Genomic DNA, 27745 nt, shown 5'->3' with positions numbered 1-27745 from the left:
AAATAAACGGGACATTATGACGAGACGCATTGAGGTTGGCGCAGTTTCCCCTTTGCATGCCGGCACGCGTGTTATAAAAACAACTTGCAATGCAGCAGGTGGGCCATGTCAGACCGATACGTACAGGCTTCAAAATTTAGAAACTTGTGGAGATTTCTATTTTTAATACAAAGTGAACTTAAAATAAATCATTTACGAGGTTTTACATTTTAAGCTGAAATCGTAAATTGTTCTCTGGTAACTAATCTAGGTTTAATTTACAATGGAGGTTTAAACTATGTATCTCACTCGGAAGGTTTAAGTTTTGTAGCCTTTTTTCGGTGTATATATGGTTGATAATCATGCTTGGGTAGTAATTCAATTACAGTGACTGAATTACTGTAATTTAATTAATTTTCTTCGTAATTTGTAATTACAATCAATCAGTTCCGGCCAAAAGGAATTGTAATTGTAATTTAATTACTTACTAGCGTCAGTAATTGCCAAATTTTAGGCACAATTACAATTACTTTGGCAAAACTTTGCGGCGCCGACAGAACCTCTCTGAAAGCCTCAGCGCTCGCACAAGCGGCCTAGCTTTTGGTGAAACACTTGCACAAAGACACGCACTCACATGCACGCGCAACATAAATAGCATCGCATCGTTTGTTGTTTTGTTGCTTACACTGCGGGCTGAGAGACAATCCTCTTTGGAGCCTACCTCAACGGCGCCGTGTTGCGCCGTCTGCTGCGCGTGCAGAGAGCAATAGCGTAAACATGCCGAAATATTGAGAGGAAAAAAATTTAGCTTCAGCTTTCATTTGAGCTAGGTAATTTTAATTGTCTATAAAGTTTTTTGCCAGTTTTTTACGTTTTATCTTTGTATTATTTTCAAGGTTATCTCCTGTTTGTTTTACTTCGTATGGTTTTTTGCATAAGCGTTCTGGAGACTGACTTCGCACCTGTGAATATTGTTAGAAACGATTCGGGAGCCCCGATTCGGATTTTATATATTCCTGGGCCATTATAATTTCAACTCAATGTAAATAATTCACATACCATGATGTTTGTAAGTGAACGAGATCGTAATAGCGCGTGGATTTTGAGTTTTATATTAACACTTGCAAAATATTCATATATGAGTAATTGTCGCATTTTTATTTCCCGGGGTAACAAAACTCTTTTAACTGAATTTTTTCTTTAGCGATGTGGCGTCTCCCATCATATGAACTAATTTATTATTATTTATAAAAAAAATATAATACTTCATTGCCTAAACTGTCAAGTTCAATGATGAATTTAACAAAATTTATTAAAGGAAAGTACAATACTTGGCATTTATGTTGCAATGCTTAAGCCTCCTCAAACATCGGGGCAAGGAAATAATAAATATGTTGTATTCTACGCAGCTCGTTTGAAGTTATATGGCCAAAGTCGAGAGGCTTTCATAACTAAGTAATAGTAAAGTAATTGCATAAATTTTTTAGAAGTTATTTGTAGTTGTATTGTATTACTTTTCCCGTAGTAGTAATTGTAATTGAACTTAAACTACTTTTGAAGCAAAGTAATTGTAATTGTAATTAAATTACATTTTGAAAGTAATTTATTTATGTATGCTGATAATAAAGTACTCGTGACCTGATCCGATGGGTGCACTGGACCAAAGGTTAGCTTTACAATATTATAAACTGCGATCGAGAAAAGGGGGTTAAATCAACATATAAAAAAACTCATCCAAACCTCTTTCCTGTTTACTGTTATGATAAACCAAATGGCGAGAATTCTTTCATTGCTATCAAAAACAGAAGTCCAATTAAAATTGTCCTTTAGGCGAGTCGATAGGCGTTCACAGTAACAAACAGCGCGCCTAGGACGTGGACAAGTCAGCGCCTGTTCAGATACTCCAGGCGCTGACTAGCAATTGAAATTTTATTGGAACAGAAGCACGAAAGTGACGCTAATGATCGCGCAGGCAAAGGCACGGCATGATCTTCAAGGATTTTGTTTTTCACCTGAATTGCTAACCCGAAATAAAAAGAAAATCAATTCACTCTCCGTAAGTGTCAATAATAACTGGCTTACGGACCTGAATTTTTTTGTTGTTTTATGCTGTGCTGCATTTATCTTCCATGACAATTGGTCCTTGTGTTGGAACAGCACTGCTGTGTTTTCGAAACGTGGTTCGCACCCGCAATCTTGGCGATCAATTGCTAAATGCGAGTAAGCTGTTCCTTTCAAAGGGATTTGGCCTTCCCAGAGTCAGTTGTTCATGCATCGCCGGTCTGCCCCACATATGAATGGCGGCAGGAGAACGGGGTCTTGAACGGGGTCGCTCCTTTAAAACAGGATACGAATTTTATTTCATGTTTTACGTTACACACACTAGGGTTCCGTGGAGTTTTTTTCCTCCGCGTTTGTTCATGGAAGAGCATATTCGGCTTCGATTGCGCGTTTCTGATATATAAACATTGCAGTTGCCATTCAGCACTTGCAAAGCGTATCTGTTTTCTGTGTCCTCGTCCCAGTGGCCCTTTTTTCACTTTAAACAGAAGTCCAACTAGATGTCGTGCCGTAGTACAACTATCGTATTTTATTTATCAATTTTGATTTGAGCAGGTTGTACCGCTCTATCTGAACAAAGCGCGTTGGTTGGTCTGGCCGTTCCTTATAGTGAAATTGCATTGGGTCGAAGCACGGAAATGTAATTAACTTTTTTTTTATAAATATGGTGTTTTATTTCTTTGACGTACTTGAAGCTGCTGTTCGTATTTTTGTTTTGTTTTTAACTGCGCAACAAAACAAAACTAAATACTGCTATCAACCCCTCGTGGCATTTGGCATTGAGTGGAGCAATCTTTGTATATCGCTTTTGCACTCCCTTCCAATACCAAAGACACCACTAAAAATACTTTGAATATGTAGGAGGCTCTTGCTGACTGGTGTTCGAATTCGAATTCTTTTTTGTTATCATTCCGATGATATTTTATGTTATGTGCGGAAGCGGAGCCGGTGCGAGCGGGAAAACTAAGTTTATGCACCGGTTGGGAGATCCGGCACACTTTAATCTAGATCAGTTATTGATTTCGGCTTTTGTCAGCCTTTGTTGTGTTTACAAAAACAATGTCGTCCACATCTGGATAATTCCCAAATCGGCACATGCACAAGTCTCTTACCGCTGATATTTTAAAACGAAAGTACATATTTTGGTGACATTGTATTCTGCAGAATAGTAGCACACGGTCCGGTTTCTTGGTGCACTCTGAAAAAGTCCTGCGAACACTTGACTAATATGACAATTAGTAACCTGTACCTGTGAATGTTGTCAGGAAGCTGTATTTATTAATTCTATTCTTCTGATATTGATTTTTAAAGTAAAACTGAAACGATCAACGGTAAAATCAAAAAGTTGTAATACAACGCTTCAGCATTCCCTAATTGCAATGATTACGTATGCCGCCACTGATCATTTCTTATTATTTTCACTCATTAGTATAATAACATTAATAAAATTCTTTCCTTTCTGTGCTCACAAACAACTTTGCAGTCTCCATGTACTGTCATTCTAGTATTATATAATATATATTAACCATATTTTATATAGTAACAATATATAATATACACAATATATTATATAGTATCAATAAAATGCATACATAATATAGACCACCGATGCCAGGCACCGAAATCTGTTGAGAGCCTGATAACTATGTGTACAATGATGTGTAAAACACAAACAACCGAAAATATATTAAGGAATCGACACTTGAGTTTATTGTAATTGTCGGGTTTCACTTGGCGGCTGATCTCGGTTGCTCATCATGCGTGTAGGTGCTCAAAGCCGAGGAGCTTTCCAATGACCATATTCGTCTTTTTCACCATAGCCTGGGTCAGTTTCCTTATTTTCTTCTTTAACTTTTGGGGTCTTGGAGGCACTTATTCGAAACTCTTCGCACAGCTCCTTTAACTTTAGTTCTGTAAGCTGGGCGCTTTGTGTCGTTTCTGTATTGTCGTCCGAGGTGTAAAACCCCATTCCCATAAGCCTTTTTCCCAACTTCACAAGTTGATACCCAATGCGATGTTTCCAACTGGAGGTATCTGCTTGATCTGCGATACAAAAACAATTAGTGTTAGGTATGTCGTATTCAAAGATTGCGTTCCAGCCTAAGTACACCATGTGCTAAGTCATAGTCGACTTGTGAAAAGTTAAATCTTTGTATTGGTGTCAGCGTTTGACAGAAGTGTGCTATTGAACGTAACAGGTAACAGCAATTTTTAATTGTTTTCAATTATATATACAGTGTATATAATAGGCCCTACGTACTAGCTACCACTAGAAAGGTGTGTCAGATTAAGTTCATAAATTTGACCTTCCTCAGAAACAAGCAAATCATTAAAAAAAAACATTAAGCCAGTTGGTACTAAGAAAACAGAATTACACCACCCCGCGAGTTTTGCTCGCTTAAATTTCAAGACTCGAGTTAACGGGGCTAAATAAATTTTAAGTATAGCAACGACAGTACATATTCATTTTATTTTGATATAATCAGTATATTTCCCTCTCCGCTACCGAAAATCACTTACAAATTGCGTGTGGTTTGTTACCCTGCCGTTCCATATACCCTAATATTTACACCTAATATTGTGATTTTAATAAATTAGAATACATTTTTAATAGTATGACAATAAATTGCGCCAGTCTATGATTCCTCGTATAAGAATTAAAAATAGTGTAAATCGCATCGATGTATGCATTTACAATAATAGTTTTTCTATTGTTTTACAAGCTCTGCCTTTTCTCATCGGTTTTTTTTTTGTGTGATGTGAAACTTCTCTGCGAGACGTAAAAAGTATTACCTTCAATAATATGGGCCGAAGGCTCACTGAAAAAGGAAGAACGCACATTTTTAGTATCTTGACGTTTCACGGTGGCATCAGAATTCATATACCAGAGCACAAATTGGATCTACTTACAGAGAGTGTCCACCTGATACAAAAACAAACAAACAAATAAACTAGAGAATTTTTGTAAAAGCAAAAGCTTTAGAAACTTTTTTCAATACAAGTACTTACAAGTAGTCATTGTTACAGCAACAAGCAGCAACACGATGAGCCTCATGATCCCTGCAAATTTGTTTCAATAAAGTGCACACAGACATCTGCATTAAAATAAAAAATATAACTCGTTTTACTCAACTCGAAACGGTTACCAGTACCTAACACAACTGACTGATACATACATTGGTTCTAACATTTCTGGGTATTCACGCAGAGCCTAACATCCCAAGCTCTTGCCACGCTTTCTAAGCTGTCCAACAGTGTCAAACAAGGAAACACCCAGAAAATATTACTCTATTTCGAACCGGGCCGCAATTAGGGGATATTGCATAGAGACAAGGTTTTAATTTGGAAGGCGACGATTATTAAAAAAGACCACCCAAAATTTGTTTGTCGTAAACAGCACATAATGAATAAAAGAAACTGCAAATAAATCATGACTCGCTATTTATTTATTAATTTATCGAAATTGAAACAGTTACTTCCCGAAACTCGCAAGATATCATGATTGGCTTATATTAATTTGGTTGAAAGTAATTAACGCACCAGGGCACAATAACAATATAACCGTATTTGCGACACTATGAAATACTTTCTGGGGAATCATTGTCTCGTCACTGTAAACGTTTTATTTTCAAGTTTTCTGCGCAGAAACGTATGCATATTAGGGATCATTATGCCTTTGTTAATGGAGTAGCCTAACGAAATATTAAAAAAAAAATACAATAGAGACCTGCGTGAATCACGTTGCACTTGGAAAACATTTAAATTAATTTCAGACGGTAATGCGAAATCCTTATGCAGGAAGATGTGGACTCTATAAGCAAAGACGTCTCACGATTAGGTCCTTATAGATTCCATAACCTGCCTCGCACTTTACGAATCGAATATTATTAAAAAAAGTATCATAAACATAACATGAAGTTGAAAGAACGCGTCCAATCAATATTGAGGTAAACGGAAACTTTCTCGACCATGCAGAAAACTGTCACAACGTCTTGTTTACTCATCTTCTGAAGCATTGAATTTGCCCGAAATGGCAAATATTCGCAGGTAGCATAACAAACACTGATAATATTATTACTTTTAAAAATTGACATAATCATTTCTAAAAAAAGGTTCTTCATCAGACATTTTCAGAAACAGTATTTTGCGTAAAAGACGTATTTTACTTCTCTCAGATAAACTGAGTTTAAGTTACATACCCGACTGGTCTTCTACAGGGGACAGATAAAACGGTTACGATTGAATGAGACATTTGTTAATGCATCTTCGATATTTATAGGATATATCTCCAAGAAGAACGAAGTCAATGGCCAGGCTTAGGTGTCGCAATTCGTTTTTATTTTTGCCCCGTTGCATGAAATATGGCTCATTTCACACGGCGCATCCGAGAGGAAATATGCGACCTGTGAAATGGGTTCAGATCTGTGAATCAGCTTATCGCTCTTCATGTGAGACCTCCGCCAGAAGGAATCACTTTATCTATATTTCACGATGAGGGGTATTCACCGGATGCACATCGAGGTCGTTCGCAGCTGATTCTCTGGATTATAGCTCCCATTTAGTATCTTCCAAGAACAAAAATACAGATTAGGTGAAAAAGTCATTGAACGCCCATATACGTGCATTGCACCTATTCAAACTTTTTTGTTTTTGGTTTTCACTGGATGGGTGCAGCCTCCGAGCATGCAGTGCAAATAACGACCTGAAGTGTGACTTAAACGACTAGCCACGGAACATTAAACAACTACAGTGAAGTCTAAAGGGCGCTTCACAAAATGCATAGGTTTTGTTTTTGGTTTCTGTTGTAAACTAAGCGCACCGTAAATCAGTAAAGAACATGCCGTAATTGGTCGGACACTACAAAACGCCTGTCGTTGACTGATGCACACCAATTAATAACTATTGAAACATCAAAAGCTTATCAGATTGTTAGTGGCAGGCGATAGACGCCAATATGGCGAGCATATGACACTGGGAAAATTGTAAGTTCAGTTATCTAGCGCGTGCATTAATAAACTGAGTTCTGAACATTATCGTTCTTTGAGCGGATTCAATATGGCTGCCGAAAACGCGCTTCTTTTATTAAATAACACACTTTGAATGACCGCGGTCATAAAAAATTAAAAAGTGTATATCTGCACACTTCCCTAGAAATAAATCGAACAGACAATGAGACTGCGGTCGACCAAATGTTTTGATGACAAATATCAAAACAAAAAATACTTTGATTGAAAACCAATGCTTTTGCCGTGATGTATTTCTTATAATATACTCATCGTCCTCAGTTAAAGTGAGTGCTCTAGTTAAGCCGTTGTTTTTGAAGGATGCGATCAGAAGGTTGCGTGGTTCGCCACTCTAATTTTCTAGAGCAAAGTGGAAGTGCAAGAGTTAGCTCAGAGCATAACACTGCTGCAATTCATTGCCTGTTCATAACCTTTAGTGTTGCAGCCTGCTCTGCGTGCCGGGTTGACTCGATGAGATTGGCGCTTTTAACGTGCTTCGTAAATCGGGTCCTTAATATATCACTAACAGTTTGCTACAGAGAGAGCTCCATAGATAGTTCTTTTTTTCTTTTCATTGTAAAAAATAACCATATTTTAACCAAAAAATTAAGAAAAATGTTTTTTTTTTTTTTTGTTTTATGTAAGGCGTCCGTTCCCAAACGACTAGGTTATAACTGGCGTAACACCCGTCAGATGGAGACAGCGGTTCCCTCCTCGAAAAATTACATTAAATTGACAAAAACGACGGGCGCCGCCTGACGGTAATAATTGCGGTGCAGTGTTTTGTTAGTCCTTCTAATAAAGCATTCTGATTGAACAAAAGTAAAAAAGACGATACTCTATAGTCAGTCAGTAAACGATGTATGGGTGAGTAATCACGACTGTGTGATATATATTATCCAGTCTTATTAAAACCCTCCGCTTTCGGTGAAGGGGGCACCGCCACCACCTGTGGGCTGTTATATCAATTAGACATGTGCAGCTTGGAGACCAACGCCCTATGTATTCACCTGACTTCCTATTTTTGCTTAAATAAAAGATTTTTAGGTATGTGCAGAACGGCTCTCGCGTCACTCCGACGTGGTGACGCAGCTGTTGGCAAAATGTATGCGCGAACGCTTCACTGCACATATTTTGAAGAGCGTGACAGTCTTCGGACTGATAAAACTCGTATACCCAATTTATCAAGGAGACGTTCATCATTATAAATATAACCTCGGCGAAATATATTTCATAACTTATACGCACAAAAGGTTGATAAATAAACTTTGAGACGTATGTCGTTCAATTGATCAATACAACCCAATATATCACTCTTCTGCTACAACATTTGATAATAGTGTTGCTCTAAATAAAAATCATAATATCCGTATAGCCACTTACTAAAATATGTGACGTCATTAAATCTTTGAAGAAAACTATCTGCTTTTAAATAGGTGAATTATTGAAAGATTGGTGTTGTGAGCTCGAATGCTTTCAATATATTGGATGGCAAAGAAAGAAAGACCTGAGGGCAGAAAAGTGTAATAGCACTTATCATATCCTGCACTGTATTACCACAAGGGGTATATATTATCCAGCATGGTAACTAAACCCATATTAAAATTATATCGTCAACCCGAATCCAAAAATGGCTTCAACTTCGAGGTTTTAACTGCCCGTAAGCACACATAATTTACAGTTACCAGATTTAGGCAATGTCGAATGCCTTAACCGTTTTATACAGTACCTCTGTAAACGGCACTGTTATAATTAGAATGTTCATTGCAGTGGGAGATTTAGTTCGCATGAGAATATGTCCATATGTTTACGGAAGCGTACTGCTAAGAATCCCACATTTAATCTAAATTGAGAGATAATCTTTTTTTTTTTTGCTCAAGATAGTACTTTTGTATGTTACATGATACTTCTTAGTAACGCCCCAGCAGTGTGAAAACGACATCTGTCGGCAGTTTCCGAACTATATAACACATCCGACTCCTTCTATAGAAAAGGCCTTGTTTTTGAGAAAGGGGTAAGCTCTGGAATATTGTATTATTATTAATTTCAATTAGAACTGTGATACTTTTAGAAAAATTAGCTCACATACTAAATTTTTTTCTGGTAATAGTCAATAAGCAAATGCTCGATTTACGCGTTTCACGGAATTTAGGTGAAAGTCAGAATGTTTTAGAAACCTTTGTTTTGAACATCGCTTTTTGGGCATATTTTGCTCCCTTAAACACGCTTGCATAAGAAATGCTGTTTCTAATTTAATTGTTGGGCGTTAATGTGACCGATATTATAGTGCGATCTAACTCTTTTAACTTTGGAATTGTAGTTTTTGTAACTTCATAAATATCTCAAATGTTTTTAGAACAATAACCTATATTTTTTTAACTTGAATAAACTAGGACGTCAAGGGAGAAAGCTACGTCATGTATATGCAAAAAAAATATTAAAACGCAAGGATAAGTGTTCGTTTTTTTTGCATTTCCTTTCAGTCAGGCACACGGAAGTTGCATTGCTCTCGTCATGAAGATACTGACTACTTTCTTGATCTGCATTTGGATTGCCGCCGCTGAAGACTCGGGTTTGTATTCAGTTTTGCCTTTAGAACTTAACTATATCGAAAAGGACCCAACAGAAAATAAATAAAAAAAATATTTTACAAACTTTTGTTTTATTTTTTGGCACAAATACGTTACGCAATTGATAAAATTGAAATTGAGATTTATCATTGCTTTCTTGATCATAAAGAGTAATACTTTCCTAGCTTTTATTTACATCGATTACGCTCTAAGCCGTCAAATTATTCTGGAACTGTGACTTTGCTTCACTGCACAACGTGAATTTTTTTTTTAATTTTACAGTAATTCCCGAGAAGTACACACAAAATATTGATGTTGAAAATTGCACATTAATTTTTATATGAATTACTCTATAGTATATGTATTACCTGGAGTAATTTTTGAGAATTTATAACCTGCAAGTCTATACGAAATTGTGCTTGCCTAAAAGCACAACTTTGTCTGTCTTAAACCAAGTTTCACAAGGCATACATTAAGAGTAAGGATATAAAAAAATATTGTGGATATTCTTATTCACACGACGGGTTAAATGGTCCCCTTGACTATTTATAAAGGATACTGTAGAGTAGCTAGATACTAGTATATGTAAAAGCAAATTAGCATTCAATTCAAATCTCTGCTCTTGAAGTTTACCTTCTTTACTACAGCATCCACTATGTTTTATCACCCAAGACGATTGCTCGCAATAATCTTACTTTTATTATTAAACTAAACATTTTGCACTGGTCAAGAGTGTTCTCATTTTGCTTCGCTTAATAATTTAATTTATCTTTGATGGTTTGGCATTCAGGGTATGCGTATTTAACTTGCCATGGTCCTGCATCTATTTCATGCCGTGGATTGGTTCTAATCAAAATGGCAAAGAATTTAGTTCAGTAGGAAGACAGTTCTTGAATTGGAGAAGCTTATATATCAAGCATTTTGTCTCGAAACTACTCGACGCCATCATAATAACACAAGTCAAAAAAAGGTTATTCTAACAATTTCTAGTTATGTTTGCTTTTTTTCGTAGACGATATACAATATGTGAACACCGAGCTCGAGATTGAGATTGGCAACGTGTCCCAGGCCGAAACGCCGGCCACATGCTGCGAAGATAACGATGAGCTCCCTGCCACGAGTACGTCGCCCTTCTACACATTATTGGGGGAAAAGCAGGGGCGGATGCAGTAATTTCCTGAGGGGGGGGGGGGGGGGGTCAAATGTTGGCCAGCGTACCATATGTTCAGGAACCGTCTCCCTTTTTCCTTCTATCTACGCACTAAATTTTACACATGCAGAAATCAAGGGGGGTCAGGACATCCGGACCCCCCCTTTAAATCCGCCCCTGGGGAAAGTAGTTTAAGGCACTCTTTTTTTGCCCAGTTTTAAAGTCAGCCTAATAAATAAAATAAATTATAACTAATTCTAAGAGTAATTTAGGCCGGTACTAATAATTAAGTGCTTTAAACGCTGTTATTGCAAAGTATCCCTGCCATTAACTAAAAACGTTAATAACCAACGTTCCCTCATCAGACAACCGGTTAAATTGTAATCGTTATATCTAAATGTCCGCCTAACTTTTGTGCATTTACTTGAGACTGCGGTTCTGTAAATGACAGCACAAACACATAGACGTCTCACGCATAACAGCGGTGCTTCAGACTTCTCTTTTTGTGTAGTACTTTGCAAGCCCCAGTGACGAGTGAATTCATTACGTCGCTAATGCACTAGCTAGGTTGCGCCCTCGTTTTTTTTTTCATTTAGCCCGAAAATATGTTTTAAATTAAATTTTTAATGCGTTTTGATGTGTTTAATCATGTCGAATTAAAATAAGCCACCCTTTGGAAAAAGTATAATCGAAAAATAGTATAGAAAAATAAGAATCATAGTTATAAGAGAAATATAAACGGACCGTCAGTTTTATTGTTATACCCTCCTATGCTTGTTCCCCTCTAGTAAAATATTTTTATAGGTAATAAATCTTCTAATACTAAAATTAACTAATTAATTCGTATTTTTCGCTTTCCAGATGGTGAAATGTGTCTTGCGCGTTTCATAGGGAAGGTTTTCAAGGAAGTGGGGATCACACTCCAAACAAATGAGCTCAAAGAATATGTGTCCCTTTCTCCGCCAGGTCAACTTCTCTATGAATGGTTCACAAACTTTTTAAATGCTACGGGAAAGAACTACACACAACATGAAATCGACCAACTTGGGGAAAGCATAGAATTATTCGCGATCTTTCTAATTACACGTAGTGATGAAATGTAAGTGAACTGGTGTCCTTCTTTGTTCATTGGAAATGCACGTAGAAGCGAAATGGCACGGCATACATCATACTGCAGAGAGACATGTCCGCAAAATTATCATCATGTTTATAGCTCTTAATTTCGACATAAGAGTTTTCCCAATAGGTATTACAGAAGATGCTCTCTCGAATTGACATTGGCTGTCTTCAACTGTTGTCACATTCGTTAAGATATCTAGCTTCCAATATTACGAGAATATTTTCTATAAGCTGAATTATGAATATATTGTCTCAGCAAACGGCATTGTAAGTTTTATTCAGAAAAAAATATTGAAAGGTGGTGAATTTAGATAAGTAGTCGTTTTTAGAACGTTTGAGAGATTGTTTAAAACTAGTTATGAGCCATCTTGAGTGAAATTGGAAGTTGTTTATCTGGTTGTGCTTCTGGCAGAAATTATCACGTCACAGAGGTATGATCAGCCCCTAAGATGATGTCTAAAGGAAAAAACACATGTCTGAATGAAATGGATTGCAATATGAGCAGGCGTCGGAACAAGCAACAAGCGTTAAAAATACGATATTCGTACAGTAAATAAAGTGTATACAAAAAATAAGCCTAAGAAATTCAGCCTGTTTTTGGACAAAAGCATATTTCATTGCTAATTTCTGATTTTCGTTCAATTATGCAATTTTTTAGAATATTTATTCTATCAAGAAACAAATACACACCATTCTCTGATTCGAGGCTACGCTCTTGTACAACAAACATTCTGTGGGTTCGCACATATTACGAATATATATATATATATATATATATATATATATATCAAAAACGCAAAGATATGGCTTGAGTTTCAACACAAATAATGTATTCACATGCTAAGCGTGTCTGTCCTCATATTAATATAAATACCTCAGCAGATTTGATTAAACACAGGTATCTTTTTTCGAAAAAAAAAAAGAAAAAAAACCTGGCTGACGGTAAAGTGGGTCGTACTACTATGGGTTCCCGGTATTACAAGTGCTACAAAGCAGGCGTTCTCAAAAACACCATGTGAAAAACAAGGGCGTGACAATAAAAAAAAAACTATTTTCGACGATTTAATTATCTGAACTTGTTAAGAGTGCCTTCAATGGGCGCTGAACAAATACTTTGCTATGTATTGAAGTGTACTCGGATGAGATTGACGACGACGACGAGAACAACGAAGAACAGGGTCGTACGGAATGGCGAGAAATAAATAAATGCTTAAAAAACCAGTGAGCTTGCAATGAAATTCTAGGGATTATTTCACGTAGAATACGTTTATCTCTGCTACTTACATTAGAAAGCGTTCCTACAGCGCTTAATTCTCCACAAGTGGTGTAGACGCCTCGCGTCCGAGAGCGGTCAAGCGGTAAGCAAGAATACCATGGTATTCTTTCTTATCGCTCGAGCGGCTCATATTATTGATGTTAAAATTCATTGTGAGCTGATGTTCAACCGCCTCAATGGCATGGGTTGACCACGCCGGCGGCGTAAGCATAAGGATCAAGTGTGATACGCTACAGCGTTCCTGGCTTGATCTGATGTCTGACGCCACGATCGTTCCACGCTCTGTGCTCGGTCAGCCGCTCTTCTTCACCGAGTGTCTCAATGCTCACACCCCCTCTCTTTTTGAGGTTGTTTATCATGTTTGATTGCCGTTTTGTTTCGCAATATCAACAGCTAAAGCTTGAGCGGTAACTTCCATTACGGGCAGAGTTTCCACCGAAGGGTTTTTGAAATATATTGCAATAACTTCAACTGGAAGCTAGCACAGAAAACATAAAAAAGTCACAATAATTACTGAAGTTATCGGCTGTTTCTCTGCGCTTTCTTCCACTCCGGCAAACTCAGTGGCGCCGCTTATTTTTAAAAACGTTTCATCTTGCGCAACAAGTGACTCGTGTGAAGAGAAACAAGGAGCGAAATTTCAGGTGCTTTCACTTTACAATATATTAAGTACTGATGATAAAAACTGCGTTCAAGTATATCCCCTTAGGCGAACTCTCGGGCCAATGAGCCGCACACAGGACAGCAGGAGCAGTGTGAGAGAACGGCTGGGACATAGAGCAGCCAGATGTTTGTAGTCAAATTTATGAAAGAGCGAAATACCCATCATTTTTAATATACCTTAGGAAAATCTACTATGCAAATGCGTCGAGTTTCTTTAACATCAAACATGCAGAGGACCAGTCAAGAATATAGAGTACATCGCAGTCCTGATTGCGAACGAATTCGTACGTTTTGTGGGCACTTCTCCAGCAGGGCCAACGTGAGCAAACACGACTCAATTAGGAGCGAGTAAAAAAGTCTTGGGAAAGATATATTTCTGCCGCTTATTTTTTTAATACATCGCTTGAGAAACAATGGGGCTGAATTCCAGGTTACCACAATCACGTCACTCTTCGGTTGATCGCAATCTACCAAAAATATATAGAGCCATGAGGAATATGGGGGGGGGGGGGGGGGGGGCCTTTGTTTAAGATGGTGGAGCTGATATGAATTACAATGAGGTAAACTGACGCACCATACAGCCTTTGCCGAGATCCCCAAAAGAGATTGAACAGCATATTTGCTTCTTTGTTGTTGATTGTACTAGTATTTCTAAATAAAATAAAATTGCAATAGCTAGTATAAAGATAAAATATTCGTTGTTAGGCAAAAGGGAAACAAGAACTTCACCATGAACACAACTTTGTAAATAAGAAGTACTATTTTGAACATCTTGGGAAGAAACGGTGGCAAAGAAACTGGGACAAGAGTAAAAGAACAAACACGACAGGACGGCGCTGAACTAACAGCTGTTGTTTATTACACAAAAAGGGGGAAGGAAGAAAACAAGAAGCATCTTAATCAATAAAATAGTCGCAGACACGGGCCAACCAAGCAGCATATTATTTCAAGATAGGCCAAATCAGTGGCTACTTAATGCCCGTCATGGTCGATCGCAGGTACCCGAATTTTTTTTTTTTCAGATAACGCCACTGACGGTTCGCAGACGCATCTCAGGCCAAGTTCTGAGATAAAAAAAGGCCTCGATAATTTCCCGTGTTACTGTGTCTCTATGTCTATCCAAAACAGGGACTTCACTAAAATTAGGCTGAAGTCACTGTAGCATACGATGTCTTTCATATGTAAAAAAGTGATACCACACAACATTTATTTTCTTTCGTCATCATTTGGTATAGACCCTTTTTCTGTTTACAAACATGAACTGCCCCTTCCGTCCCAAGTGACTTGCGGTCGAACCGTCTTTCCAAGCATGTTGTACTTGCTTATGTCACAAGTGCTAGAAAGCATAAACACGGACAATAAAGTTGTAGATTTAACTAGGGTCTTCGGCTGCACTATATTACATCTTGAAGGTGGCAAGTTGGTTTACAAAAATACTCGAAACATTTTAACAGATGTCGCACTCCTTTGTTGTTTTAGCGTTCACCTGGAGAACTGGTGGTTAAACTTTTCATCTACATTTCAAGGAGCGGTGTTAAGGTGTCCTTTGTTGATTCTTTTCATAAAGCAGAAATTCTCTGAGATGTCAAAGACTTGACATAAAAGGGATCTATAGTGCAGTGGGCAATCGCTGCTGGTGATACCTGAGCTGCACTGGCCAACAACATTCACAGCGTAGATTGGAGCCCCAACATTTTTTTTTTTTTTATAATAGTGTCCCCTTCAGATATAAGCAATTCTGGATATGTTTTCATGTTCAGCAGGTACGCTGCACGTGAGCGTTGATGGCATGAAAACCGAAGAGGCAATCGCAAATATTTGCTAGACTGTACTCTCACCCCCCCCCCTTTCCTTCTGTGGTTCTAATATGACACCATCTCATTTTAATTTTTGTTTTTTGGCCACTAAAGGATGCTCTGCGTGGTTCAATGTTTTAAAACGATGAGAGCGTGATTCCTAGGGTAGAGAGACAGAAGCAGGAAATGCGCCTCGTACGAGGAAGACAGGCATGTATTTGTTTTGCGCTAGCGTAAAGCCTTCTATCTCAGAAGAAATTATGCATAGAAACTTAACACATATGCAGAAGACATGAAGCAATATCCTGTGTGAATTTTATTTTTTTTTCAAATAAACAGCTTATAAAAATGAGGTCTTTCTGAGCAACCCGCGTACATCACTTCCCCACATCTCTCAATACTCATTTTGTATGTGTGAGAATAGTATATCACTACTTTTCTAGGTTTCATGCTTTCCCCTTATGGTACGCATCAGTAGGTGAGTCTGAGGTCAAATTAGCAAAATTAAATAACGTAACAAATTATTCAATTTCTATACAAGAAATTTACAGTCCTCCCAAATCCTTGTCACGACATCTCGACCACTACTCCACACAGATTTATGCACAAACCCTTGAGAGAAACCACAACTAGGCAGAATCTAACACTAACCTCCCAACACAACATAGAACGGAACTACTTGCACCGTCCGGAGACTTGGAAGAGAAAACGGAAAAAGTACGGACGCCAACAACCGGGAATGCGACAAAGGAAAGGAAACACCGATTGGGCTTATTGGGTTCAAATCGGAATGTCGGGCAGCGGTACCGCCACCGTGCCGTTGGGAACTGGGGGCCCGTGTCCATCTACGCAGTAATTGACTTTGGCCGGGGACAGAGCCGGCCGAGACGACACAGTGTCAGTCCACCGTCCCCCATGGTACACGGCGCCGGTGGCTTGCGTTTCCTTGTGAACGGTTGTGGCTTCGAGAGACACAGTTTGTGTATGGTGGACAATCACTTCCTCCTTTCTCCATCGAAGCATTTGTCACGTGAGTGGTCCGACGTATCCCCCACCTCCGACTCAATGAGTCATTTGCCGCGGTCTCGCGTCCCTGTTCCGCGGCGCCTTTGCCGTTTGCTCGTATTGTTGTTAGCGGGGCAAGCGAACACTCGCGCCAATCCTTCACGTCCTCCGGCTAGGAGAAACTATCGCAGGAAAGTCGATACTTTCGGTCTCCCTAATATTCCCAGGACTGTTCGCAGAGAGATGGCTGATCACGTGCTGCAAATGTGGCAGCAATATAAAAGAAAAGAAAAAAAGTTAGAAAGCCGGCATGAATGACTAGACGGATAAACGGGTGGTTACTTGGATGAAGAAAGAATAAAACAATTAAAACGGAGACAACACAACCACAACTTTCAACTAGCAACAGACGACTAAACTTTCAACAGCGAGCAGCCGACCCAGTAGGAGTTTGGGAGAGAAGGGGGAGAGAAGGAAAGCGAAGTGCAAGTCAGGGTGGTAGGGTTATCTCGGATTTTGAAAATTCAACCTCAGTTTTCGTCAGCAGGAGGGAAGGGTTTGACACGTTGTTTTTTGCTGTGGTCATGGCGAATTATTCTATGGTTTTCCTGCCGAATCTGCTGTCATGCCCCCCCAGGATTTTTCTGTCATCAAAGAGGGGATGACAACGCAAACACGAACGGCCATGTATGACTATGGGATGATAAGAATCCGGAGAGGCCTTAGAAACTTCGTTGTGATGTTCGCGGAGTCTGTGATTGGCGCATCTGCCGGTCTGTCCTATGTATTGATGGCCGCAGCTCAAGGGGATAGAGTAAACTTTCTTCTCTTTGCATGGAATGAATTTCTTTTTTCGTGTTTGACAGTGCAGCCAATCGGAATCCGGTTGTTGTTCACTTGTTGACAGAGTTGTTTAAGACGCATGCGGCACGAGAAGACAACATTCGTGTCGAACTTTGAGGCAATGGACTTTATCCGGTGGGCTGAATTGTGTACGTAAGGAATGACGGCGAATCGGGCTTTCTTTTTTGTGGCTGGTGACTGGCGATCAGGCCCGCGAATCATCCTTTCCATTACAGATAGGAGAAGGTCGACAGGAAACCCTGCCCTGACGAGCCTCATGTGCTGCTGTTTGAAGCTATCTTCTGAAAGATGACAGCAAGACTTCGTGAAGGATGAAGAAAACAACGATTTGATGGTACCGTGTTTTACCGACTTCGAATGGGCGCTAGAAAACGGTAGGACAGGTTTAGCAGACCTTTGTTGAAAGGCCCAGCAGAGTCCAGTGGCACTGACATGAAGCCGCAAATCTAGGTACTGAAGACCTTCATTCGATGGTTCTTCCTTCGTGAATGTAAGGCCTGAAGAACAAGCGGAAAAAACAGCTGCAGTGCTATCTGGAGAAGTTCGAGCAGGATGAATGGTTAGGTAATCGTCTACATATCTGAAAACATGGCAGCCAGGCGCGGAGATGTCCAGTTGTGCTTTTATAGCTCTGTCAACGAATAAAAGGAATAATTCGCTGAGAACAGGGGCGAGACATGAACCGATGCAAACTTCCTTTTTTTGGCGGTAAATCCCTCTTTCATGTTCGACTAAGGTGGACTGGAGATATAGATGAATCAAGTCAACGAATCCAGCAACGGAGACACCGGAGCAATTCTGAAAATCCACAGCTCCGTGCTCAAAGATGGCGTCGGAGACTGAGGCAAGCAAAACGGTAGGATCTAGACTGAAATACATGTCTTCTATGTCAAGTGAAAAAATTTAGTGGGGCAAGGAGAAGAAATGTTTGGAACTGATGACAGAGATGAGTTCTATTGAGTTAGACACTCTAAAGGGTTGAGAGAGGTAGATGCAGGACAGATGCTTTTGTAGAAAGAGCCCGAGCTGCTTCTGCCAACAACCCTTCTCCGACACAATACTTCGGAGGGGAACTCCAGTCTTATGTGTTTTTGCAGTGAAGAAAACTGTGGATTTTCAGAATTCCTCCGGTGTCTCCGTTGCTGGATTCGTGGACTCCGCTGAACTACCAATGACGGTTTTTAGGGACGACAGGTTCAAAGACGAGCAGAGTTGTTTAGCTCTTGACCTGAGGGTCCCAGACGGTCGCGATTTCAGTTTGAGAAAATTCTTTGAAAGGGCGGCGTTCACCTTATCTCCAAAATCTCCCTCCTCTAACACAACAAACACACCCGTCTTATCGGATTCTAACAGCTTTAGGTGTTCTTGACGAAGCTCTTCAACAGCAGCGAGTAGAGAAATCTTGCCTGGCTTGGGGGATGGGTGAAAGCACACGGCGCGGATGGCGGAGCCGAGAAAATCTTGCCTTTGTGGTTCTGGGATGGCGACGGCGAGTTGATGTACTGAGGCGAGTTGATCAACCTTCTTAGTAGAAAGGTCTGGGGCGAACTTGGGGCCGTTGGAGAGCAATTCCATGGTGTCGGACGAGATAGCAGTGTTGCACAACAGGACTGGCGGTTCGAACTTCGTCTCGTTCCGCTTACGGCAGGAGGCAGTCACTCCAGCAATCACTTCTTTCCGTGAAGCTTCGAGGAGGCGAGAAGCGGCGTCAACGATGAACAGGTACGAAGGATGCGAGCGGACGCCAGGGCCAAACAAGTTCGTCATCCGGCTGGGAAGGACCCTCCCCAGAAGGTGGAGCTCTAGGGTTATTTCTTTCCTCGATATCTGCATGATGCGGTATATGGAGGCCTAGGTGTTACAGTGGAATCCAAGGACGGAGGTTACTCCAGGATGAGGGAGGCTCTTGCGAAGGTGCAAACCGAGCGAGCGGAGCCTTAGACGGAGCAAATTCATCCTTGAGTTGAAGCAAGCAGCCTCGAAGAAGGAAGCCGGGTTGAAGACCGGTGGCTCGCAGTTGGGACTGGGACGGTACATGGCTCAGAAAAGTAGGTATGCTTGGGAAAATAGCGTGTTGGTTTAAGTCTGGGCGGAAATTTTGAGATGGCGGAATTATGAGTCACTATGATAACAACGCCGATCTGATATAGCCACAGGTTTAAACAGAGCAAGGCGTCCGGCGATCCCCGACATCTAATCAACGCTCCACAGGCAATGGGATCGCGTAATTGGGCTCTACCAAAAGCGACAAGACGTGAGAACATCGCTAGCCGCGCTCTGCGTCTCTTACGCTGTAAGGGTGATAAATTAGAAATTCGGCATGCGCATGAATACGGCGAGCAAGTGTTCTAACATGCGTCTTTGGCGCACGAGAACGCCCATGGCTGGCACGCCAATCAAAGGGGAACACAGAGGACGCGTAGAGAACACGGGATGACGAGGCGGCCAAGATCGCACCAACAATACGGAGGGCAAGTTCGTCTGCTTCATTTGCAGGGCTTGAGTTGACGTCAAAACACCGAGCTCTGATTGGCTGATTGAAAAAAAAAATAGTGGACAGGCCTTGTAGCGTCCAGGGTTGTTCTTAATTCGGCCACTCGGACGCGCAGCAACCGAAGATTCAGACACGCTCCGGCCGCCGCGTGCATTGGCCACAGCGCCTGGTCATCGCACCTCCTCCGACACCTGCTATACGCCTCACTCCCGTGCCCACGACGAGACGAAAGCCTAGGCTGGGATAACCGAAGTCTCTAAACGTTTGCCTACAGAGAGTACTGTGGTCACGCACACACCGACATCCGTCGGCTCCCGTGCGAACATTTCTCCGCTCGACTCGATCGCCTCTGGAAGCTTCAGGTTACGCTACCCGGCTCATGTGCAGCGTCGTCAGCAGACTTTGCCGCACGCTTACATCGGCTCCGCGCAATATCCATTGCATAACGTTGGATAATATCCTAGCAATCTCACCGTCCATATCGGACACTACTCTCTCGCCCGGCTGCCACGTTGCCTCGCGGTTGCACCACTTCACGCCACCGCGAGGTAACCCTGGCCTCGCGTGTACAAAAGAATGCAGCACAGGACGACACAGGGAGACCAGACTGAGATAAGTAGACTTGGGACCAGCGGCCTGGACAGACGCCTGCATCGCGTCACCATCATATTGTTAATTTGGCCATATCATAACTAAATAAAACGCTACACTTCTTACCAACCGTTCCAGATCAGATAAGCATACGAGTCGCGCTGGAACAACCTAAGAAGCTGCATTAGTGACCCGGACGAGCAAGAACCTACAGCCTCAAGGCACCTAGCATTGAGGTCTACCCGCTATCGTTTTAATCAAAGCCAATTAGATCTCGTCGTCGTCCTGACGAGTCACGACACCGCAATACCCGCCCAAGAAACAGACGACTTGCTCTCTGCATAGGTTGCATCGTGGGGAAACAAATTCAAGTGGGCACGAGGTGCGAACGGAGCAGACGAACTCGCACGCCGTATAGATATCTTATAAAGGGTAATTTTCTGGAGACCGATCTGTTTATGTTAATATCAGTCATATCAGTCATAAACAGACATAAACATATCAGTCATAAACAGATTCTACATTAACAAATTAATACAAAATAGCTTCCTTTTATATTTTTCAGTCAACCTACAGTGACTTGAGTGCAATTGTGGGCTCATGAATGGCCTCAATGTCCTCGCTTCTGAGGATTTATTTTATTAGGTTATGTCAATAACAACACGTATTAATTAGCGATGTTTTGGCTACATTTCCTACTAGAAAAGTTTAAACAAATATAGTGGGCAGAGGCCTTGTAAGGCTGCATGTCCCATCCAGGTCTAAAAAAAATTTTATAAGTGGACTGTACTTGTTTCCTTCCAATAAATATATCGGGTGGCGAGCACACACTATTTTATTTTCAGTGATATGGACATATGGGGTGAGTTTCAAAGCCTCTGTTACACTAAGATGACATAAATTATATGAATGCTTTATTAGCAACGCGAAGGTTGTTCGACAAACTTTTGGAAGGCGTTTTTCTAATTCAAAAGGCTACGGGGTGAGATACCCTCATCATTGAGTCCTCTGCGCATAGACCATAGAAGATTGTCCTAAACTGAATTATAATCACGGGCCTCTAAACTGCCACCTAGGGTTCCTTCAAACACATATTCTAAATCAGCACACTCATTTTTTTTCACGCAATCCTCAGACTCTTTTTATTAATCGGAGAATGAGTTGCAGCATCCCTTCGGACGACCCTTTTCAGAGTCTAGGGCGAAGGGGGCGGTGAACGGGAAGACGCCTCACGCGGTGCCTCAGCAGAGGACGGCATGGCAGACCAAAGCGACGCCTGGTGTGGCATCTGTGAAGCCGCCTCCTCACTACGCCATACTCTGATGCCTCCTCTTCTGCCTCCGCTTGCTCTTCTAGCTCGTCTAGGACTTCTTCCTCCTCTGTCCCGGCCACGAGTTGTTCGAGTTCGTCAGCCATTTCCGTGCCCAGCTCCTTCAGGGTTTCCTTGTCCGCGGCAGGAACTTGGTCTTCGCTGTCGTACCACGGGTACCACCACCTTCCGCGGACCCACCTCCCAAGGCGCGGGTAGCCCACGCGGTGGTCGAGGTGTACCCTGGCGTACTCGGCAGCATCGTCTAAAGAAAAGGGGGGCACCTTAGTAAGGTCAGGACATGTAACTGACAGCTCCCCCCATCTCGATATAGCTCCGCATCCTAACAAAGTTGTGGTATTAGCAATGTGAAAACGCCAAACAAGTGTGTATAAAACAAGAATCGTGGCTATAATCGCGGACACCCTGTGTTTCTTCAACCGTCCTGGACTCCTGATTATACCCGAGTAAGTTATTAACGGCTGAATTTAGGTTGAAACGTTATGATTACAAAAAATATGGTTTTTGTTGTTTGCTGGTATATTCAATATACAGGCTTCTAATATCGCTAGAATTTTTTGCGACCAGCGTGACAACACTTTTATTAGTGAGTATGCCATTTGAAAACCGGTCTAACTGGTAGGATATTAGTTTCGCCTATCCCTTTTGGTGTAACACTTTCATTCACCAGGTAACATACTCGTAGATATATAAACAATTATGTGTAGTATATGTGCATATATATATGATTATATAATGTATAATATATTTACTATTATATATAATTATAAATGTATAATATGTCTACTAATATATATATATATATATATGTATATATATATAGCATGTATCGCGTGCATTGCGTGCTTTCTAGCGAGCTGCTTGAAAACAATATTAATTTCCCACCAATAATTCATAAATCTCTAGATGTGTTTTTATGCCATGCGTTTTATTTGTCACAGTTATATTTTTAACTAATACTGGTCTCTTGTTACGGGGTTTGATACTAGTCCGAGAAATACATTGTGCATTTGTTAAACAGCGAGGTGTCTTTGATACGAGGAAGTTAGAAGGTACGTTGTTTCACGTTGCTAAGATTTTCCAAACACTGCATCCAAATATTTGTTTTCATTAAACAAGATGTTCTGAGTAATAATGATGCCCAAAGAAGTGCAAGCATAAAAGTAGTTTGAGTAACATTTTCACTTACCACTCGCCTCCTGTTTTGGCTCCCTAAAATATAAACCAGAAATTAAAAAAAAAAAAACTATCGGAAACTATCGGAAGATTTTATAGCAAATTGTACACTTACACGGCGGAGCCATCTGTAAAAGCGAAAGACATAGAAGGTTTGAATAAATAAATGATACTTGTTGAAGAGCGAACGCTTTAGGGGACCGAGTTTACTGATGCAGGGACTTACAAACAGCGACGACCAAAGCCAGGAACAGCAGAGGGAACAGCAGCTTCATAGTTGCTAGGAGATATGAACATGCGATTGATATGTTAACAACTCAGAGCATCTGAGAAATTCTGAGTGTAGTGTTTTTTTTTAAGTAATGCCAGTAATGCAGAGATATTTACCTTGGAAAAAACGGTTAATATAGTAATGTCGAACAGCTTGAAGCTTTGCGAAATTTGCTGAATTTAGCGCACAAATATGGCACACAATTACCTAAACTTAGGTTCTTTTATTGCGGCCCCTGAAAGCCCCAACGTCCTATATTGACCCTGATTTTATTCAATAATATATCAAAACCGAAGCGAAATTGACTCCAGACACAACGACATTCTCCAGAAACGATTTGTAGGTGTTCACTTTTGAAGTGTTTTGCAGTATTGGCATAATACAAATAAATTGTTCGACCACAATTTTATTTTGACGACATAATCAAGTTTTGTCTTATTTAAATAATGAAGAATATACGGGCTAGCTGGTGAACATCCAGCGTGTTGATCCTCCAAGTCTAGGAACAAAAGTACCTACTTAAAGCAAAAGAACTCAACTGAGCGAACCTTTTGTTTACCGGATAACTTGGGTGTGCGAGCCAAAAACATTATTCCAAAATTTTAGAACCAATGTAATTTCACAAGGCAGCATTGGAATCGAAGAAATCTTCACGAAACTTAAAAAATATATATATGTATTATAATCTACACACAAATATAAATAGCAATTTTGTCTAGAACAACACTCAATATAATTGCTTCAGGGGATATACCGCCTTTCAACAATGAGCAGATTGAGACTCACCTAAACGATGGTTCCAAATGTGGAGCGAAAGTGTCCTGTCGTAGTTGCGGGGCTGGTTTATATACAGCAGACTTGAGTCACTCTTTTGACCTGCATCCTGTTCAATCAGACGTTATCTATTCTATTGTGTATAAAATCGAAAACATATTTCACCTAGAACGAGGGCCTTCCCGATACGAATGGAATAACCGCTTGTTTGCTCGGATAAGCCCCTGACGTGGTTCTGTCAATAGCATTTAGTCAGCAAATTCAGAAACAAGACGCCTCTAAACCTTGTTGTTTTTCTTTTCATGTAGGTCACCTAGCTTTATCTTTGTTTATCATGCGCATACAGACTAGTAGTATTTCGCGAATACAAAAGAGTTTATCTTTTCCTAGCCGGATCTTGGCCTATTGGTTACTGTGTGTGTCAATACCTAAGAAACCCTGGCAATAGGTTCTGTTTACAACTCATTCGACCCCTAGAATGGCGTGAGGAAGGTTGTGACCAAAGTGCTGACGGATGGTTGTGAACAATCATATGCGCACTGATAACCACTTGGCACATTTTTTGCCGCTAAGCTGCACATCTTCGAACCATATTGAAGTATGTAATAAGAGGTTGTAAAAGATCGCAAGCTGGGTTAAGTCGGAGGAATTTTCTCAACAATTAGTGTAATAATGTGTGTCTTTAATCTCACCTCGCCAGAAAACGGGTTGTACTTAAGGGTTTGGCGAATTTCAAAGCAGAAGTTGAGTACTTTTGGCTCTGAAGCTAAATCCAATGTATACTCAAACTCTCGCTCATCCCTTTATTTCCCAGGCCTCACTCCAACAGACACGCACTAAAAAAAAAAGAAGATAATTCTTTGATGAGCTTAACGTTTAATAATTAAGGTGCTATTCAATACATTTACTGAAATTAAGTACTTTATATAACTCCCTTTTTATTGTTCTAAATTTAATTAATGAAGCTTCAAAACAGTGGCAAATGTAGAGCTTATTCTGAATAATAATGTTCATTTATTATCATAACCGAGTTATACAACTTCATGAATTTTTTTTTTTACTTTTGCAAAAATATTTTAATTGAAATTGAATTCCATACTTTATCAATTATAACAAAACAAGAGACATCTGAACTAAGCAAGAATATAAAGAATGTTTAGTGCAATGTTTATTGATTTATAGCGTGCTGTGTTTTAATTAACTGCTGTGGTTAATAATAGTATGTTTAACACATTAATAACATCTCAGCTCGCATACACTCCAGTCACATGTGACTGGTATAATATTAAATCCCCGAAGCTTCAGTTTATTTAAAAGAAAACAGGATTACGTTTTTTTCGTGAATATTTAGGTCTCAAATTTCCCAGTAAATATAAGACAAACAATACAATTCTGACTTTTGAAATAGAAAATTAAATAATCTGTATATATTATATAACTATAAGCATTTCGTTACGTAACTAAAATATTGCAGCACATACCTTCCTTAAACTTCATGATAAAAAAAACGTCGCTGCACGTACATTGCGACCGCGTTTTCTCAGAAACAAACTTGTTTAAGCATAGGGTTCACCCACGTCATATCTGAATGGAATTCAGATTTTCATGCGTCTTATTTTGAGCAATACCCTGAACAGCATTTTTATTAACCTTGGTTTTGATTTGATGCTTTTATTCTTTCTTGAATAATACTGAATGGTCGTTTTATATTTTATAGTTATTTTAGTCTCTCGTGTGTATTCGTATAATATTACGCGCTTAAAGAAGCGGAGCAATATAAAAAAATATGCAGCCTGCATTTTTTTTTTGTTTTTGTTTCCTAAAAAAAGGAATAGAAAATACGACTCCTATTTTTAAAGTATCGCGATTCCGCTGTGTGATAGCCAAATATAAACAAACAAAAACGGACTATTTCGCTATTAGCAGTAACGAGTGAACTACGGCGTTACGTCAACACGGGTGGCTTAAAATAAGTTGTTAAATGTGCCTTTATTCACTCAATATAATGTTACGTTTGTAAAGTTTGCCATTTCAACATGAATAAACGTGTCGAAAATCATTCCCTCTGCTCTGCCCAGCTCGGCTAAAGGATCAGGATGTGGGGACTACCCGCGCTTGATCGTGGGACAGCTTTCAGTGCGAACGTTGCGATTCTGCGGCCGAATCACTGCCCCAGCGGCACAGCTCCATGGTTTGCGAGGTTTCGTCTCACATGTGTCGACCTCTACTTGTCGAATACTAGCGCTTTTTCCCGCTGCCATTCCCAGTGTCGCTCGCAAAAAGCAGACGCGCACCACGGATTTCGGCAGCTTCAAATAACCACTTCAAGGCCTTATTGTTCGCTTCTATATTTTATTTTAATAAATTAAAAAGGAAATCATGAGTCCTTCGCCTCTTTGAAGGTGGATGACTACCGAAGGTGTTCAGCAACAACACAGAGGTGCCCCGAGAAGCTGGAGGAAACTAGACACGCGCGACGGGACGGCCACCCGACGGAAAGATGACACGAGCGACGGGACCGCCACCACGGGAGAGCGGAAGGAAAGGAAACTAGGCACGCAAGCGGCTTGGAATGACGGCATAGAAGGGGCGGTGCGAGCGTAGACATGGCTGACGCGGGTCGCACAAGTGCAAAACTTTGAGAAACCTTTCGTATCAACCTGAAAATGTACTAATCTTAAAAATGGTGCCTATTGATGAAAAATCTACTGAAAATGCAGATCAAGTGATGACACGTCTAAAATTTTGCATAGAATGAAGCAATTTTGCCTCAAATACGGAACCTGATCTTTTGTTGGCGTACACAAAAAATCAACGGAACCCTAGCCATAAGCAGCTTCGGTTTAAAAACAAACAGGCATACTCAACACAAATAAACAAGATTGGTCTGCATTTGCTTAGTGTTCCTTTGTTTTAAGCTGCTGTTTTAGAAACATTCGATTTATTCACTAAAGGATGCGAATACGCCGACCTTCTAACACAAAAGGAAAGATGAAAGGAATACTTGATCGTGGAAATACCGTTCCCGAAACCCGGGCAAGTTTAAACACGCCATTAAATCAGAAAAGGAGTACAAAGGGAAGGGCCCAACACGGGAAACAAGATCCACCCTATATTCTTTCCGCGTGTCGTCTGCTTGAAACATAAACCCCCGTCCTATGCGCAAGATTTCCCCGCAGTGTTTCTCCTCCTGTCTCGTAATTCCACGCCGGCCTGTGCAGAGTCACAGATATCTGCCGCTGTGTAACGAGCCAAGCGTGCCGCGGTTCAGCGCGGCGCGGGTAGGCGAAGAGGCAGCGCGCGCTGAAGACTCTCGGGAGAGAATTCAAACTGACACTCTCGGTTTCCGGTGCACCCGGCTGCAGGTCACTGCGCACGTGAATCGGAATACGGTGTTAGAGATGATTGAGATTTCTGACAATCAAGAAAATAACTAACTAACGCAGAGTCAAAATTGGTTCTCATATCTTCACTCGAGACCGGACAGGAAACAACACCCGTGATTATTTGACCGAAGTCCGAACATTATTGCACGAACCTCTTTGATTAGATCATTATGCTTGGAACAAAAAACCTGGCCTGTATGCAATAAACATGGGCATAAGCATCATGAATAAGCTAAT

General features: G+C 40.4%; 3 protein-coding genes across 4 annotated transcripts; 1 reads left to right on the top strand and 2 right to left on the bottom strand.

Annotated features, from left to right (window-relative positions):
- Positions 1-3725: 3725 nt before the first annotated feature.
- On the bottom strand, positions 3726-5150 carry LOC8023066. Of its 2 annotated transcripts, XM_002399148.4 has the most exons (4): positions 5050-5137; positions 4951-4963; positions 4834-4859; positions 3726-4083 (listed from the first exon to the last, which is right to left on the bottom strand). In XM_002399148.4, exons 1-4 carry the CDS (start codon positions 5093-5095, stop codon positions 3812-3814), a joined length of 357 nt encoding a protein of 118 aa, XP_002399189.3. In that variant the 5' UTR covers positions 5096-5137; the 3' UTR covers positions 3726-3811. The 2 variants fall into 2 exon arrangements, with proteins under 2 accessions (XP_002399189.3, XP_029844873.2); XM_029989013.3 differs by lacking the exon at positions 4951-4963 and having other exon boundaries at positions 5050-5150.
- Positions 5151-9535: 4385 nt separating this feature from the next.
- Positions 9536-11919, top strand: LOC8023065. Its single transcript, XM_029989012.2, has 3 exons — positions 9536-9615; positions 10626-10733; positions 11625-11919. Exons 1-3 carry the CDS (start codon positions 9558-9560, stop codon positions 11864-11866), a joined length of 408 nt encoding a protein of 135 aa, XP_029844872.2. The 5' UTR covers positions 9536-9557; the 3' UTR covers positions 11867-11919.
- A 9741-nt stretch (positions 11920-21660) lies between these two features.
- On the bottom strand, positions 21661-24177 carry LOC8023064. Its single transcript, XM_002399146.3, has 5 exons — positions 24135-24177; positions 23304-23357; positions 23193-23205; positions 23091-23113; positions 21661-22145 (listed from the first exon to the last, which is right to left on the bottom strand). The coding sequence occupies exons 2-5, from the start codon at positions 23350-23352 to the stop codon at positions 21760-21762; spliced, it is 471 nt and encodes a 156-aa protein (XP_002399187.3). The 5' UTR covers positions 23353-23357; positions 24135-24177; the 3' UTR covers positions 21661-21759.
- Positions 24178-27745: the final 3568 nt, after the last annotated feature.

Source organism: Ixodes scapularis, unplaced genomic scaffold (assembly GCF_016920785.2).
Source record: "Ixodes scapularis isolate PalLabHiFi unplaced genomic scaffold, ASM1692078v2 PGA_scaffold5__190_contigs__length_132052651, whole genome shotgun sequence".
Classification (NCBI taxonomy): domain Eukaryota; kingdom Metazoa; phylum Arthropoda; class Arachnida; order Ixodida; family Ixodidae; genus Ixodes; species Ixodes scapularis.
Note: the sequence above shows the minus strand (reverse complement) of the source record. Positions and strands in the feature narration are given on the sequence as shown.

Bases quoted from the DNA above. Each gene is read 5' to 3' on its own strand.
- LOC8023066 (XM_029989013.3), bottom strand. From the start codon at position 5,141: ATGCAGATGTCTGTGTGCACTTTATTGAAACAAATTTGCAGGGATCAT. The intron at 4,860-5,049 runs GTAAGTACTTGT...TTCCTTTTTCAG, and splicing joins TGCTGTAACAATGACTACTT to TGAGCCTTCGGCCCATATTA. The intron at 4,084-4,833 runs GTAATACTTTTT...TTTGTATCGCAG, and splicing joins TTCGGCCCATATTATTGAAG to ATCAAGCAGATACCTCCAGT.
- LOC8023065 (XM_029989012.2), top strand. From the start codon at position 9,558: ATGAAGATACTGACTACTTTCTTGATCTGCATTTGGATTGCCGCCGCT. The intron at 9,616-10,625 runs GTTTGTATTCAG...TTTTTTTCGTAG, and splicing joins TGCCGCCGCTGAAGACTCGG to ACGATATACAATATGTGAAC. The intron at 10,734-11,624 runs GTACGTCGCCCT...TTCGCTTTCCAG, and splicing joins CGATGAGCTCCCTGCCACGA to ATGGTGAAATGTGTCTTGCG.
- LOC8023064 (XM_002399146.3), bottom strand. From the start codon at position 23,352: ATGAAGCTGCTGTTCCCTCTGCTGTTCCTGGCTTTGGTCGTCGCTGTT. The intron at 22,146-23,090 runs GTAAGTGAAAAT...CCTTTTCTTTAG, and splicing joins GCCAAAACAGGAGGCGAGTG to ACGATGCTGCCGAGTACGCC.